We start from the raw sequence: 14,545 nt of genomic DNA, 5'->3' as shown, positions 1-14,545 counted from the left end.
GCCTGGGGCTGGGAGTCGTGGACACACTACACAAACAGCTTACAGTACTCTCTTGAAATCTCTTTCTCTCCAATCTCTCTGCTCTGCAACAGGGGAGAGAAAAAAAGCAAGCAATTTCTGTAGGCAATCTCTCCTTCGCCTGACCGTCTCCCGCTGCCAACATGATCGCAATTGCTCTCAATGTGTAGAAGAGCAAACAGCTTACTCTTTTTCTTTCCAATCTCTTCTCTGGTGAATGAATGGGGGAGGGGGAGGAAAAAAGCAAGCAGTTTCTATAGGCAATCTCCTCTTAGCCTGACCCTCCCCCTCCCTTGGAGTTTGGAGAGGAAGGGATTTCAAGAGTAAGCTGTTAAATGCTGAGGGTTTGCCTGAATGTTAGCTTTTATTGCCCCCAAAAATGAGTCTGTGGTAGATAAGACCATTCAACATCTCTAGTTTTTGGAGGTGGCCACTGAAATATTTTTAATGAATTTGTGAGGATAGTAATGGCAGCTTCCTCTCTTAATTTTTAAAAAGTGTTATCTGTAATACTGATGCAATGACTAGAATTAAAATCTGGGCAATATGTTTGCTGTTCCCCCTCCATCAAAAAATAATTGTAGTATCTCAGTGCAATTTTTCTAGAAGTATTAGAGGAGGCATAATCAAAACTATATCAGAGGTACCATTTTTAAATATGAAAAAGAGAAAAATGTATTAGAATAAGTGCCATTGTTCTCTGATCATCAGTGGAACTATTTTTCATACACTGAAAGCCATCCCACCCCCACTATTATCCCCACCCCTTTTGGGATATCTTTTTAACTACTAGTGGATTGTTAAATCTGCAGAACTTTGCAGTATGCTCATAATGAGTGGTGTTTTTTTTTAATTAAATCCTTTTAGTCTATTTTATGGTTTTAAATTTTTGCAAAATTGTTGACTTGTACTTTAATTTCCTCTCTCACTCTTTTTTTAACAGTGGCTATATGTCCAACCAAACGCAGAATATTGTCAGTGGGATTCTGTTTGGGACAGGGCTGTGGGTAACTCTTATTTTCTCAATGCGTTACTCGCTGAAGATGCTGCTTTCGTACCATGGTTGGATTTTTGCAGAGCATGGAAAACTTTCTACAGGAACCAAGATATGGATGGTAAGGTAATTTTGCCATATATTTGAAAGTGACATTGATGTCATCTTACCTCACTATAGCCACTGTTTGTAGAGTTGTTTTCAGAATGGCTACATTTGGTTAAAACAATTGTTTATTAGTTATTTATTAATTGGATTTATATGGCCACCCATTTCACCATAGCAAATTTATGTAGCTAACACCACATGAAAAGTGCACAACATTTAACATTTAATAGTTAAATATTCATCACAATAGTTTTTCCCAAGAAACAAAGTCATTTAGGACTGTAATATGTATTACTGATTAGCTGCTCTAAGTCAACTTCCATTGTAAAGCATGCTAGACGTGTAGGATTTAAACTTCCATCATATAGCATGGCCTTAAAAAAAAGCAGGATTATATACAGTTACCTCTTATGGTTCATACAGCCTGCCACTTGTGTTTATTGGTAGAATATTGACGGAATTTAGATAAAGGATAGTGACTAAAATGTTAAATACTTCTGTGAATAATAGAAACCAGTTGCATACTAAATGTTTGATAGTTTACTTCAGAGATAATTTCAAGAGCTTTCTCATTTGAATACAGGCTGTATCTGAAGGGTAAGGCCCAGAGCATTGTTTTGACACAGCTTAATGTTTTCATTGGCTGGGTATTTGGCATGGCCTACAGTTTATTGCTTTTAAATCTGTTTTTTTTTTTTTAATAATGCTAAGCTTGGGCAGTGTTAACTAATACATTCTGCTGTTTTGATTTTTACTCCTGTATATGAGCAGGAAATCATTTACCATTACTGAAATAGCAAGTGTATGGAGAAATTCAGATGATTATTGCTTTCTTCTGTTAGGACTAAAACCCTCACGTTTTTGAACAATATTAACATAACTGGATGGCTTGAACCTTCCTAAGTTTCATCAGTTGTTCTGGATTACCAGTGTTGAAGTCTTGCCCATTGAGAAGACACCAAGCTAAAGAAGTCTGTTTTACTTTAAATGTTAAATTGTATTGACCATTCAAGGTTTTTTCCTAATCCTTATTTCTCATTATTTTTGTAATTTAATTATTCATATTTTTTTCTTTTTTATAAAGAACCATGAGAGAGATCGTTATTGTAACATACTAATCTGTGTCCTTGGTATGAGGAATGCTATGTTCTGCAAAAGATCAGAAAATAGAATGTAATTATTTTTCTGATAGCTATGCTTTTAGGAGAGAACTTCACAATGCCATGTTAAAGAAAATTCCTACTAGGAAGCAAAAAAATCTCCCATTCAGGCAATGCCTATCATACTGAACCATTCTATGGATAAGTAAGGCAAGTAGGATAAATATTTCATGAGCCAGAACTGAAAGTGCTGTGAAATATTCTTGTACTTATGAATATTGTGTATATGAGAAGACATAAGCAAATACAGTGTAAACTTCTGTGCTAAAATGGAAAGATAAAACACCTTCTGAACGGCCTAAAAAGTTATTTAACATTATTCAGAATCATTCTCTGATCTTGATGTGACCCGCAGAGGGATCTGTCTGTTAGACATTTCATTCCACATGTGTCTGACGAGAATGTTGCTATACAAAGGCCTAGTCTACAACTGTCTTTAGTGATCTTGGTGCTGCTGCTCCTCTCCTTGTGTCGTGTCAATCCATCAGCACAAACCAAAATGGCCATGGAGGGAAGTCAGCAAAAACTGAAGAGATGGTAGCATGCCCACAGCAGCTGAAAGCAGCCAGTAGGAATTGGGCAGATCATCATGATTACCACCACAGTAATGCAGATCATGCCTATAGAAGTTCTTGTAAGGGAAGTAGGTGGAAAATGCTACTGTATCCTTTAGCAGTTGGACTACTAACATTTTTGTTGTGTAAAAGATTGAAAAGTCTTATTTATGTTGCACTGTCAGTGTGCATGCTGTGGAATTTTGCAGAGTTAATGAGGGTCCTCCTCCTGAAGCAGTAAAACAGGGAAAGAAAAATGCAGGCAAATATTAGATGTAATTAAAGTCCAGTTAGAATTGGGAATTGGGATTACTAACCAAAGGCAAAAAATACTTTTATTCAAGAGGGTAACAGTTTTAAATTAAAAAAAAAACTATAGATTTACAAAAACAACAGATACATATGCTATTCTGACCCTCATCTTCAGTAAAGGAAGTGCAAAGGCATATTGCACTTAGTTTGGAAATTTAACTTATTTATGGTGCTTCCTGTGTTGAAGCGTATAGAATCAGATTACAGTAAAAAGAACAATAAAATAAATAAAACAATATATTAGCATAATATAAAGCAACATTCTGAATGATGTTTTATATTAATGTATAAATGCTGTTTATTTATTAAAAGGATGATGAGAAGAAAAAAAAGTCTTCCAGCATTCCTTCTGGTGAAGACACTTTTTTCTGCTATTCTGTAGTCTGCAAAATTTTATCTTTTTCTGTTTTATTTTCAGGCACTTGTGAAACTTTTCTCTGGTTGTAAACCAATGCTGTATAGCTTTCAGACCTCCTTACCGCGTCTTCCTGTTCCAGCTGTTAAGGATACCGTAAATAGGGTAAGGTGGATCTTTGAAACTTTTCTCCCTAAACATTTAGATTGGGGTGAAATGTTAATTTTGATTTGCTTCATCTAAAGATTTGTATCAAGGAAAAAAACCTTTCCAAACTTAACATGATATTTTGTTAACCTGATTCCAGATACAAGTAGAGCTGTAATTATTACTTGATGTATTCACTGACCATGTTTTTTGTCTTGTTTTTATACTATTAAAGACCAGATGTCCAAAGTCTTTAAATTTCCAAGGGTGTGTTTAAAGAACAAAGCAAAAGCAACCGTTTTCCCCCCCAAACATCTAAAATATATTCCTCTAATAAGTGCAGTTTTCATTATGTAAAGATTACATGATAAAATGGGCCCAGGATATAGGAGGTGAGAGATCAGACCAACCCTACAAATATCTGTAAAAGCTCAGTCACATTGTTGAATATAGGTGTTAGAGAGAATTGTAATATGATAATGCTCAGGACATTTTGAAGATAATAGATATCTTTTTTCCTACTGTAAATGATCCAAATTAATTGTCCATTGACTAAATGATTATTTTATAATCATTTATAAACACATTCCTCCTCTTCACATATCATGATTAGGTTAAGCAAATATACCAGTTACCTTAGTCCAAAATTGGACAACTGTAACTTAAAATTGGTCACTATCTAGGTTTTAAGCCACAATTTAAACCATTATTTTAAATTAACTGACTCCGTATCATAGTTTTCTATTTTGATGTATTTGGGAATAATGCTAGGTGTTGCTGCTGCTCTATTGTGAAAATATTACTCAGAACATTGCTTTTAGCTGTTGTTGTGGAGGGTAACCGTGGAGAGTTCTTCAGGTAGACCCTGCTGTGTTGATGCCACCTCATTTCTTCTTAACAATTTTAGTATTTAGAATCCGTTCATCCACTTATGAACAATGAAGAATTTAAAAGAATGGAAGGTCTTGGCAAAGATTTTGCTGTAAATCTGGGACCAAAGCTACAGTGGTATCTGAAGTTAAAGTCTTGGTGGGCTACAAACTATGTAAGTAGGTAAATCAAATGGTTTCATGAAATCATATATTTAACTTTCACAAGTTTTCTTCATTTCTGAATTTTCCAAAAAGTTACTTTGTAAAAGCAAAAAACACAACGTTTTAGTGTGTTTCTTCTACCCTCATTAATGTGTTATTTGTAGAAAGTGATAATAGCTACTTTGATGTACTTATCCACAGAAGTGAATTTTAAATAGTCCCATCATACTCAAACATTCTGACTGATACTTTCATGCAGTCTTCACCAGCTCTGTTCTTGTTGCCAGAGTGTCTGAGAGCAGCATCTGATGCCTGAATTAAACTGTTGAAAATTATTTGTTTTCTTGTTTGTTTATTTAGAAGATTTATAAACTCCTAATTCCAGAGTGTTTAGGCAGTATACAGAATCAAAGCATAATACAAGGAATACCATAATAAAAAACAATAAAAAAGTAAACAATAAAAATAGTAACAGGGTGGATCTTCCTTTAGCTGCTGAATCACCCAAGGTCTTCTGGAGAAGCCAAGTTTTAACTATTCTTGGGAAGGCCATGTGAGTGGGGGCTATTATTGCCCTGGGGAATAAGCTGTCCCAAAGAAGGGAAGTGGCCACTGATAAAGCCTGCCTCCTTGTCCCTCCTGTTGTAGGTCATGATAGGAGGGGACCTTCTGCAAGCACTCCTTGTCTTAGTGAGGCTAATTATTCTAAGTCAGTGTTGTCCAAACTTGGCCACTTTAAGATGAGTGAACTTCAACTCCCAGAATTCCCCAGCCAGCCATGTCCACTCATCTTAAAGTGGCCAAGTTTGGACAACACTGTTCTAAGTCATCAGGCACTTTTGTTAGCCTAATCCTAATCCTAGCCCTTTTCTGCATGGAAAAACAGTAAGTTTCAAGGCATATGTAAATGCACAAAATGTTTTAAATTTTAAATCCCTTTGGTTTTGATGTATCGAGTCATGATCACATGAGTTGGGTGGATATATAAACCTTCAAAATAAATAAAGAAAATGCTTGAAACTCTGAGCATGGAACACATAATGGTTGGAATGCTTTCTGCAAATTCAAAATGTTTTGAATTGCGCAATTTTAATTCTGATTCTCAACCTTTTTTCCTGTAACTTTAAACAAATTTGCCAACTTCTACTTTAATCCATTTCCGATTTAGCTTCCTGGCTTGGGAGGTGCAGTTTTTATATGATTTCCTGATTAATCTGATTTCTTTATCTTTTTATTTTAAACAATTGCACTGAGTAAAAAAAAATGAAAAATTAATTAATCACAGTAGAAAGGACTGATTGCCTGTTATCCATCATGCAGTGAGGGTCAGTCTGATCTTTCAGCCCTATATGTTATGTTCCTTAGGGAGTATGATAACTTTGCAGTTGCATAGTTGGGTGAAGGTCATCTTCTACATGCTCACCCCCTACATTCTTCTTTTAGCTTCAATATTACTTGGAAGCCCCTGCAGGACTAAACAAGCACCAACTTCCACACTGTTCTGCAATAAGCAAAATAAATGACAGGAGTTTCCTTGGTCACCTTTCCAACAACTATTGCCAAACATTAACCAAGACAGCATTTTCCCTTTCCCACAGGAAAGAGAAGTGAGTTGGATGAGCTTCCTTTTAAAGCTGTTGGGTGGAGGTCATTGCTTATATAAAACCAATAGGGGCACCAAAGGAACCAAGTTACCATAATTTGTGGCGTGTTTGAGAAGACTGGACTAATATTGTGGATCTCTATGAAGTGTATAATGAATCTATATGCCTTTTGATATCCTGTCAAGTTTCATAGATAAATGAATCAGATCATGTTTTTTGTTGTAGGTTAGTGATTGGTGGGAAGAATACATTTATCTTCGAGGACGTGGGCCTATTATGGTAAACAGTAATTACTTTGCAATGGTGAGTGAACTGTTTAGTTTTACCAAAAATTGGCCATTCAGCTGGAATAAGATCACAACTTGTTTCCCAACTGACATGTAATTGCCTGGACTAGAATTTGTGCCCATATCTGAACAACAAATGTCATTGTTTCAAGGTGAGCTATTATGTGTCCCAAGGCAAATAAATGATACTGTAGTCTGTTTGCAAATCTTTTTGTGTCGTCTTGGTTGGTCCTAATAAAGGCAGAGATTTTGGATTTTTTTTTCATTGTGTGCCAGTGATATTACTGGCATAACAAGAGATTGTCTTGTTATGCATGAAGAGCTGTCCTGTGACATGAAAACATGGAATCTAGGAGGAGGCATTGAAATAATTTTCTGTCAAGGGTGCGGGTGCCTTTCATTCATTCAAGTCAGCAGATTATATGTCATGGCCAGCATAAATTTTTGATCTTAGTGTAAATTTTCATAGTATGTTTTTGCTTCAAACACTGTGTTTTCAGAATTGTCTCAGCCTTATTGGCGTATTCGCCACTTTTTAGATTGTGATGATAAAAAAAGTTCCAAATAGCCTATCTTCCCTTTGCTTCCCATGTTTGGTGTATCAGGGACATGACATTTAGACCATTATTCAGGCATGCTATTGCAGGGACCTATAAGCAAAGAAAAACCTTTATATATTTTGAGTATACTTTTGTTTCCCTACTACTGTGATATTTGCTTCTGGGTGGTCCTCATGAGCATAATACCTTAGCACCTGTTCCTGGCTCTTCTCTTCATCTTTTAGGATTTGCTGTATTCTACTCCAACTGCTGTGCAGGCAGCTAGAGCTGGCAATGTTATCCATGCTATCTTGCTATATAGAAGAAAACTGGACAGACAACAAATCCAGCCAGTATGTAAATTTTCAGAAATAGTTAAGTTTTTAAATCTCCTATGTAAGAAGTATTATTTTCTATTGACAAATTGCTGAGAGGAAAAATAAGACACTCTACTGACAAACGTACATACAATGTGTACAAGACCTGAAAATGCTTTGCAAGATAAATGAAAAAATACAGGATGGTTGAGTAACATAGAGTTAGGAATCAAATTAAAATTAACTACATGACAAACCAGGAAGGGCTTTTTTTTCAGGCTCATGTAACTAGGGTATTTTTTGCTAACTTCAGATTCAGTGGGATGTTTAATCCTATTCTCATAATAGCAATAAAGTTCCAATCTTAGAACTCAGGGATAAAGCATTCTGGAGAGGTTTTGGTGTATCCTGCAAAAAGAGTAGCATTTTCATATAACTATACTGAATAGTCACCTACTTCAAGAATCAGCAGTGTGATGCTCACAGACATCATGGTACCCATTGATTCAATTTTATTTATTTAAACGTGCATGCACGTGTACACGCACACACTAAAATTGTGCCAGGCCATGTGTTCACATGAGACTTTGCAAGATTTAAGCCATTTAATATTTTTAACTTTCTTTTAAATTAAAATTGTATTATTTAAAATACATATATTTGGGGGGCCTTCAGTATTGCACAGAAACACACTATAATGCTCACTTCCTGAAAAAGTTGATTCTGCAATACTTGTATTAAAAATCCAGAGCTGTGCATGGGAAACACCAAATAAAGAATAGTATTTACCCTTGGATCCCATCTTTTCTGCAAGAGGTAGCTTCCTGCCATCATGATTTTACACTGATGCAGAAGTATTGGGTATTGCCATAGAGGCATGACTCTGTATTGAACCTTCCTATTTTACTACAGTTCTTCACGTCTGAGATTTGGAGCTGTTTATTTCCAAAGTCACAATGTGACTATTTATTACAACCCATAATGACTGTTTGGTCTTTTGAAATACAGGCAGTCCCTGGGTTAAAAACGTCCAACTTACAGGCAACTCATAGTTACAAACGGACTGCCATAAAGCCTATTATATTAAAATTTTGAGTTAAGTACAATGGTTCATAATAACAAATGCATGCACTACTTTGTGGGGCTCATGAAAACATTGCGTGGTTTTAGCAGTTCATTGGCTTGAGGAAGGAGAACGCTATCTGCCATTTTATATACTATATACTAGGACAAACATTTGACCAATTGACACTAAATATCTAAATTCCAACTTAACTACAAATTCGTCTTAAAGACAGAATTAAGATTGGATCTCATTCACAACCCAGGGACTGCCTGTAATGCCAGAACTCTAGGATAATTAGACTTATGGCTATGAAACTGTATAGAGCTGTACTATGCAGTTTCCACTGTAGAAATGTTGTCACTTTTGTTGTCATGAACAGGTATTTCAGGCTCCTCATAAGTGTGGGATGGGTAGAAACTTGGGCTCACCAATATATTTATAGATATGGAACGAATACAACACACATATATATTATCATGAGCTGCTATATAGAAATAAGTGTACAATTCAACTTCCATTTTAGCTATCCCTGTCCTAAGTGCAATCACAGTGAAGTATTTTTAGATCCAAACTAGTTTCTTTATGTAACCTAACAATTTCCTTCAAATACAAGCTACCTTTGATACCATGGGAAAAAGAACTCAAGTTCTCACTTGGCTGTATGGTTATAGTTGTGCAAATGCAGGTGTAGGCCACATTTTGTGGCCAAAGGCTGTAAAATGTTAGGGAACTTGCAGTAATCACATTGGCAGGAAAAGATATCGATGAGGGCAGTGATGCACAGTGTGCTGTGTTCCATGAGGTTTTCCCCCCTTCCCAGTGTGGGTGTTTCTTCTATTTTTAAAATGGAAAATTGATTTACAGAGATGCTAAGGAGGAAGATCTCAGATCTCCAGTGTGTGGGATAGAATGTGCAGAGAGAGAATGAATGAAGGTCTATATACATACACACACACACAAAATAATTTACATTTGTATTCTGGCACTGTTGCAAGGGCTCTCAAATTTTGCAATATGACAACCTCCTAAAAAATGTATTTTGTGCAATTCCCCTTTTATCAGCACCTCTGTTAGATTGGTCATCTTTAGCTTTTCTTTTGCCACTCAACAAAACATTATCATTTCGAACGGCTAGAAACTTAAAACATTTCCACTTCTACTCCAAAGGCTATAGCTGCACTATTACATGCCATTCCAGAAGTCACCAGCCAACAGGAAGTTGATTATTGGTCACAGCTTTACTCTGATAAATGGTTTTGATGGATGGCCAGAGTCATTTCTCAAAACTCCCTTTGTGTTTTGCTCCCAAAAAGGGGAGCAAGTTTTGACAGTGCTCCTGCTTTGCCTACACCAGCCTGATCAGCTTTTTAAGAAATGTACAATCTCCTTCTAAGTTGCTCATGACTTCTTAAAGTGTCATGATTCCCAATTTGAGAACCTTTGCACTATCTGATATATAAGAGATCCAAATTCTAGGTGGTATCCCACATTTTGGTTGATTATAATTTAGTGCTTTATTGAAAGTGTCTTAAAGGATCTGTGGAAGATACTTAATTACATAAATATCCTAAGGAATATATTTGAATACCTACCTGAAAAATCTAGGAAGAAAAAATAGATTTTGGAAGCTAGACTTTTGAATGATATTTCATTAAGAGAAGGCATCTCCTGTGGAAAGGTCACATGGCAGATGCCCCCCCCCACACACACACACTCATGATAAACCACATAAAACTTCTTGTCTCAAATAGAAATGACTTCTTTATAGGTTGCTGCAGACATGAAGTGGTCTAGGAATCCCCAGATCTTCTGGTAATCTCTCTAACCTTCACTTATGTTTTTCTCTTCACATCCTAATTATTTCTGTAAAACACAATTGTAATGCTCATTTGCGGCATAGATTCTTCTGATGGGATCCACTGTTCCACTCTGCTCAGCTCAATGGGAGAGGATGTTTAATACCTCCCGTATTCCAGGAAATGAAACAGGTAAGAAGAATCAGCTGAAGACATGGAGCATCAAAGAGTTCAATGTGTAAAATAATGCCAGAATGCCCTGTTAATTCTATTCTACTAATAACAAATCTTTACATTCACGCTATGCATAGTGTACAGGTATGCAGTATTCTTATCCAAAGAGGGCAAGAGCCCTTCTTCTCTATACCTGTCCTCTGCTTCTTGAAGAAGTTTTCCAGAGCTCACACAACAGCCATGTGCACTTGGGAAAATGTTCTTTTGAGTTGAGGCGGCAGCAGGGGGGTAGCACTTTAACATCTCCTTAACTCAAATATGGGTTTTCCTGAACCCACGTGGCTATAGTATAAGCCTGGAAAAAGTGTAGTTTCTTTAAGCAGCAGCCACAAGTATTGTAAGGAGTCCTATGCTGGACATGGAAGCTCCCTTGCCTGCTTTATATTCTGATGTCACACTCATGGCCTAAGGAAATGGAGTGAATTGTACACTTTAAACAATGTGGTAGCCAGTGAATAAATCTATAGCCACATTTAAAATACTTCACTGCTTAAAAAGAAAACATTTCAGCTTGCATTTCTACAAGTTCTGCTTATTCCTTTCCTTTTTAAAGAAAAAGAAAGAAATGCTGTTGGGAAATGACTTGCTACCTACTAGAGAGGTCTTGTTTTGTGTGATTATTGTTATTTTTGTTTCCATTTCTTCGAGTCCTCTTATTTTCCGCTGCTGCTTTAATCTTCGTGAGAGCTACACTTTCTCCTTGTTTTGAAACCTTTGTTTGGGGGATCTTTTGACTTTCCTTTTTTCCTTTCAGCTTATGATTTACAAAACCATCCCAATGTGCTCTTCTCAATATGAACGTTTGTTCAACACTAGCCGTATACCAGGCATAGAGACAGGTACAGTGTTAGTCCTGTCAATGTATTTGGCCCCTTCTTTACATTCTATAAATAGCAAATTTCTGCAACCTATAATTGCTGCGTTTGCCGAAGCTGTGTGATTTTTCTTGCACACTATAATGAAAGTTGTTATAGTGTGGTATGAGATCCAGTTCTTAAAGTGCATGGGCCATTTCAGTGTGGGTCATCTCAGTAAAAAGTGGATAATGAAAGAACGAACTAGAGTGAGATATCTTAGAAATCCGTATGCACATTCCTTAAATGGATACTGAATCATTTAATTTATTTTTTTTAATGCTACTTTTATGCTACTGTAGCTGCATTCATACTGGTATGTATCATACAGTACAATAAAAGTGAGTATAGCAAGAACCTTTTAAAAAAGTAAAACTAACAAAGAATTTCAGCATAGCATTAAATCAAGAAAACTTTAAACATGAATCAAAAGGTTCCAAAGAGCCTTGGTCTTGCTCTTTGAAAAAAATGACTAGATGAGTGAACATCTGTCCCATTAAGAACACCTTGTAATTTATGCTGTACTTTGTGCAAGCTGGTATATGGACCAGCACTTTCTTCTGTAGGCCTATGAGAACAGATAAAATATACCAATAGGAGAGAATATATATACCTCAGGGTTGAACTGTAATAAAATATAATTTAGGAAGTCCAAAGTACTTTAAAGTCATCTTATGGGAATGTGTTAGGATGGCAACAATTAGGTAAATTTAACTTATTTGTGTAATTAAATGTATTTCAATTGCATTAATAATAAATAATTTGAAAATACTATTTAATGCAGAGGAGTTAGCTTTAATTCCCAATATTGTGTGTTCATTAAGAGTCACTACTGGAAAAACAATATGGTACTAGAGTCATCTCACAAATGGAGATGCTTTTAGTATCCTCGGATCCTTTTTCCCACCTCTCTTACCTTACGTATGATAACTGAGCAAGAGAATAAAATGAGCCGCTATCCCCACTTTGCTTGCATATATCTCTGCCATAGAGTTCAAACTTACTTCCCATAGAGATTATGTAGAGTCTTCTTAAATGCACATCATATCTCAAACTGGGCTTAGATGGAAGAAAATAAATGTATGAAACCAGAGTAGATTAAAAGTGCATTTTTCTGTAATTTCCTGATATGCCTTTTTGGAAAGATAATTTAAAGATTTAGTAAAGGCATGCACGGTAACAGATTCAAATGGTTCACAATGCTTTCTTGAACTGGCCCTTGTAACAGTCTCATATAATACTTCACAAGGTGACTATTAATTCAACTGGCGTAAGTCATGAACATTGTGCCCATTTTCCCTAATTTTAATAAGTCAGTTTATTTTTGTTAATATTCCCTCAATTATCTAAAATCACTACTAATGTCCTCGCTAATCTTTTCTGTTTATACCTAATTTTTCCTAAGCTTTTTTCAGCATGTAACTCTTGATAGTGAAAAAGAATGATCAGGTCCTGACACTGAATCACAAATTATTGTGGCTTTATTTTAAAAAGACAATGCTTTTATGTGTGTGATAGTTAATTTGCAAGTTGTTTTTATGCATTCTTCTGGAAGTGTTGATATCTGCAGTATTTGTATGCAAAGTACATAACAATTATAGTGTTTATATTTCTTGACTTAAGCCTATGAAATATCAGTTCGGTAAGATGTGAACAGTTTTATTTTTTGTGATATTTGAGCATTTTTAAATATAACATCTAAGAAGGCTTGAAAACTACTAGCTTTCAATGTGAAATGATATGTGTTAAGGTAGAATGATGAATGTTTGAATCTTTTTCATGAGATTTAAAAACGAATAGCAAGAAGTGAGACAGACTTATTTTTTAACGTTATATGTGTGCATTTCCAAGTGGTTACCTGCCCATAAGACAACTTCAGTGATTCGGCTAAGTATCTCAACCCATATAAAAGCTGCCACTAGCAATTACGATCAAGACCTCTTTCACTAACATGGTGAACATACAACTAATTTTATATGCCTTACTTGTAAAGCTGGAAATTCTGCAGGTTACTGTCCAGTCCCAGCACTTTCCCATGATGCCAAATTTAGGAAGAGTGGTGTGTACAGACACCTTTAGATTACATGGTTGTGTGCGTGGAAGATAACAATCTGGGGTATATTTAAAAAGGAATGGGTTTTTTTGCACCAAAACATTTTTTAAAAATATTCAGCTGCTTTTTCATGAATATTACAGTAAAGAGTGAACACCTCTTACACAGTTGAATGAAATAGTTGATTCAGTTTGATTGATTAGTAGCTGTAGTTTGTAGCTGAGTACTGCAAGCTATAAAACCTTTTATTATTGAAACATACATTCATTGCAAATTTTGGATTTCAATTCTAGACACAATCCAGCATTTGAAGGACAGCAAACATATTGCTGTATATCACAAGGGATGCTATTACAAAGTGTGGTTGTACTATGATGGCAGACTACTAAAACCCAGGGAGATTGAACAGCAGATACAATGGATTCTAAATGACAAATCTGAGCCACAGCCAGGTGAAGAGAAGTTAGCAGCTCTTACTGCTGGAGACAGGTAGGAAACTTGGTAAATGAGGGCCTCTTAATTTTTAAAAACGATTTTGCTTTTATATTATCTGATCTTTGGTTTACTATTTGGGTTAACCTCAAGTATTGTAGTCTGTTCATTCTTTGTTGTTTGGTTTGCTGCTTTGGATTAATTGTAAAGTGAACATCTGTGGGATTTGTCCCCTTTTTAGCAGCAGTATTGCTTTTAAATTGAAAGTTTGGATATCAGCGTTCAGGTGGTTACAACTAATTTTATATACTTTACTTCTAAAGCTAAGGAATAGTTGAGCGTAGGCTTTGGTAAATTTATTTTATTTCAGTTACTAGGGTCCACTTAATGGGAATTTAGGTGAGGAGGATAGCAGGAATGCACTATACGGTGCACATAATGGATTGGATCCAGATATATTGAATACAATGCAGAGTTGCATGTGTAATATCATACCATCTACTGACTTTTAGCAGCATTTCAGCATGAAAGGCCATGATAAATGGTTTTGATGCCAAGAGAGAGGGAATGCCAGGGAATTGGGGATGGGGGGTAGGGGATGGGGAGTACCTGAGGATTGCATGAAGACTCTAGTTTGTACAGATGAGTTTTAAACCAATGCATCGTTAAAAGTTGAAAGGA

The 14,545-nt window shown here is 35.9% G+C and overlaps 1 protein-coding gene across 3 annotated transcripts in view; it reads left to right on the top strand.

Annotated features, from left to right (window-relative positions):
- Nucleotides 1-14,545, top strand: part of CPT1A (carnitine palmitoyltransferase 1A) — a 52,875-nt gene that overhangs the window by 18,737 nt on the left and 19,593 nt on the right. For 2 of the 3 annotated variants that reach the window (XM_007427293.4, XM_088146131.1), the window contains 7 exons: nt 962-1,133; nt 3,565-3,666; nt 4,556-4,693; nt 6,512-6,589; nt 7,358-7,465; nt 10,396-10,483; nt 13,726-13,921. In XM_007427293.4, the coding sequence (XP_007427355.1) occupies nt 962-1,133; nt 3,565-3,666; nt 4,556-4,693; nt 6,512-6,589; nt 7,358-7,465; nt 10,396-10,483; nt 13,726-13,921 (882 nt within the window). Of the gene's footprint in view, nt 1-961; nt 1,134-3,564; nt 3,667-4,555; nt 4,694-6,511; nt 6,590-7,357; nt 7,466-10,395; nt 10,484-11,279; nt 11,365-13,725; nt 13,922-14,545 lie in introns of all 3 variants that reach the window. The other variant, XM_007427294.4, reaches the window with a different exon arrangement.

This window comes from Python bivittatus, unplaced genomic scaffold, assembly GCF_059951505.1.
Source record: "Python bivittatus isolate LINGU-HERP-01145 unplaced genomic scaffold, Pbiv_v1 ctg000480_np1212, whole genome shotgun sequence".
Classification (NCBI taxonomy): domain Eukaryota; kingdom Metazoa; phylum Chordata; class Lepidosauria; order Squamata; family Pythonidae; genus Python; species Python bivittatus.
The sequence above is the reverse complement of the archived record's forward strand: the minus strand, read 5'-3'. Positions and strand labels throughout refer to the sequence as shown.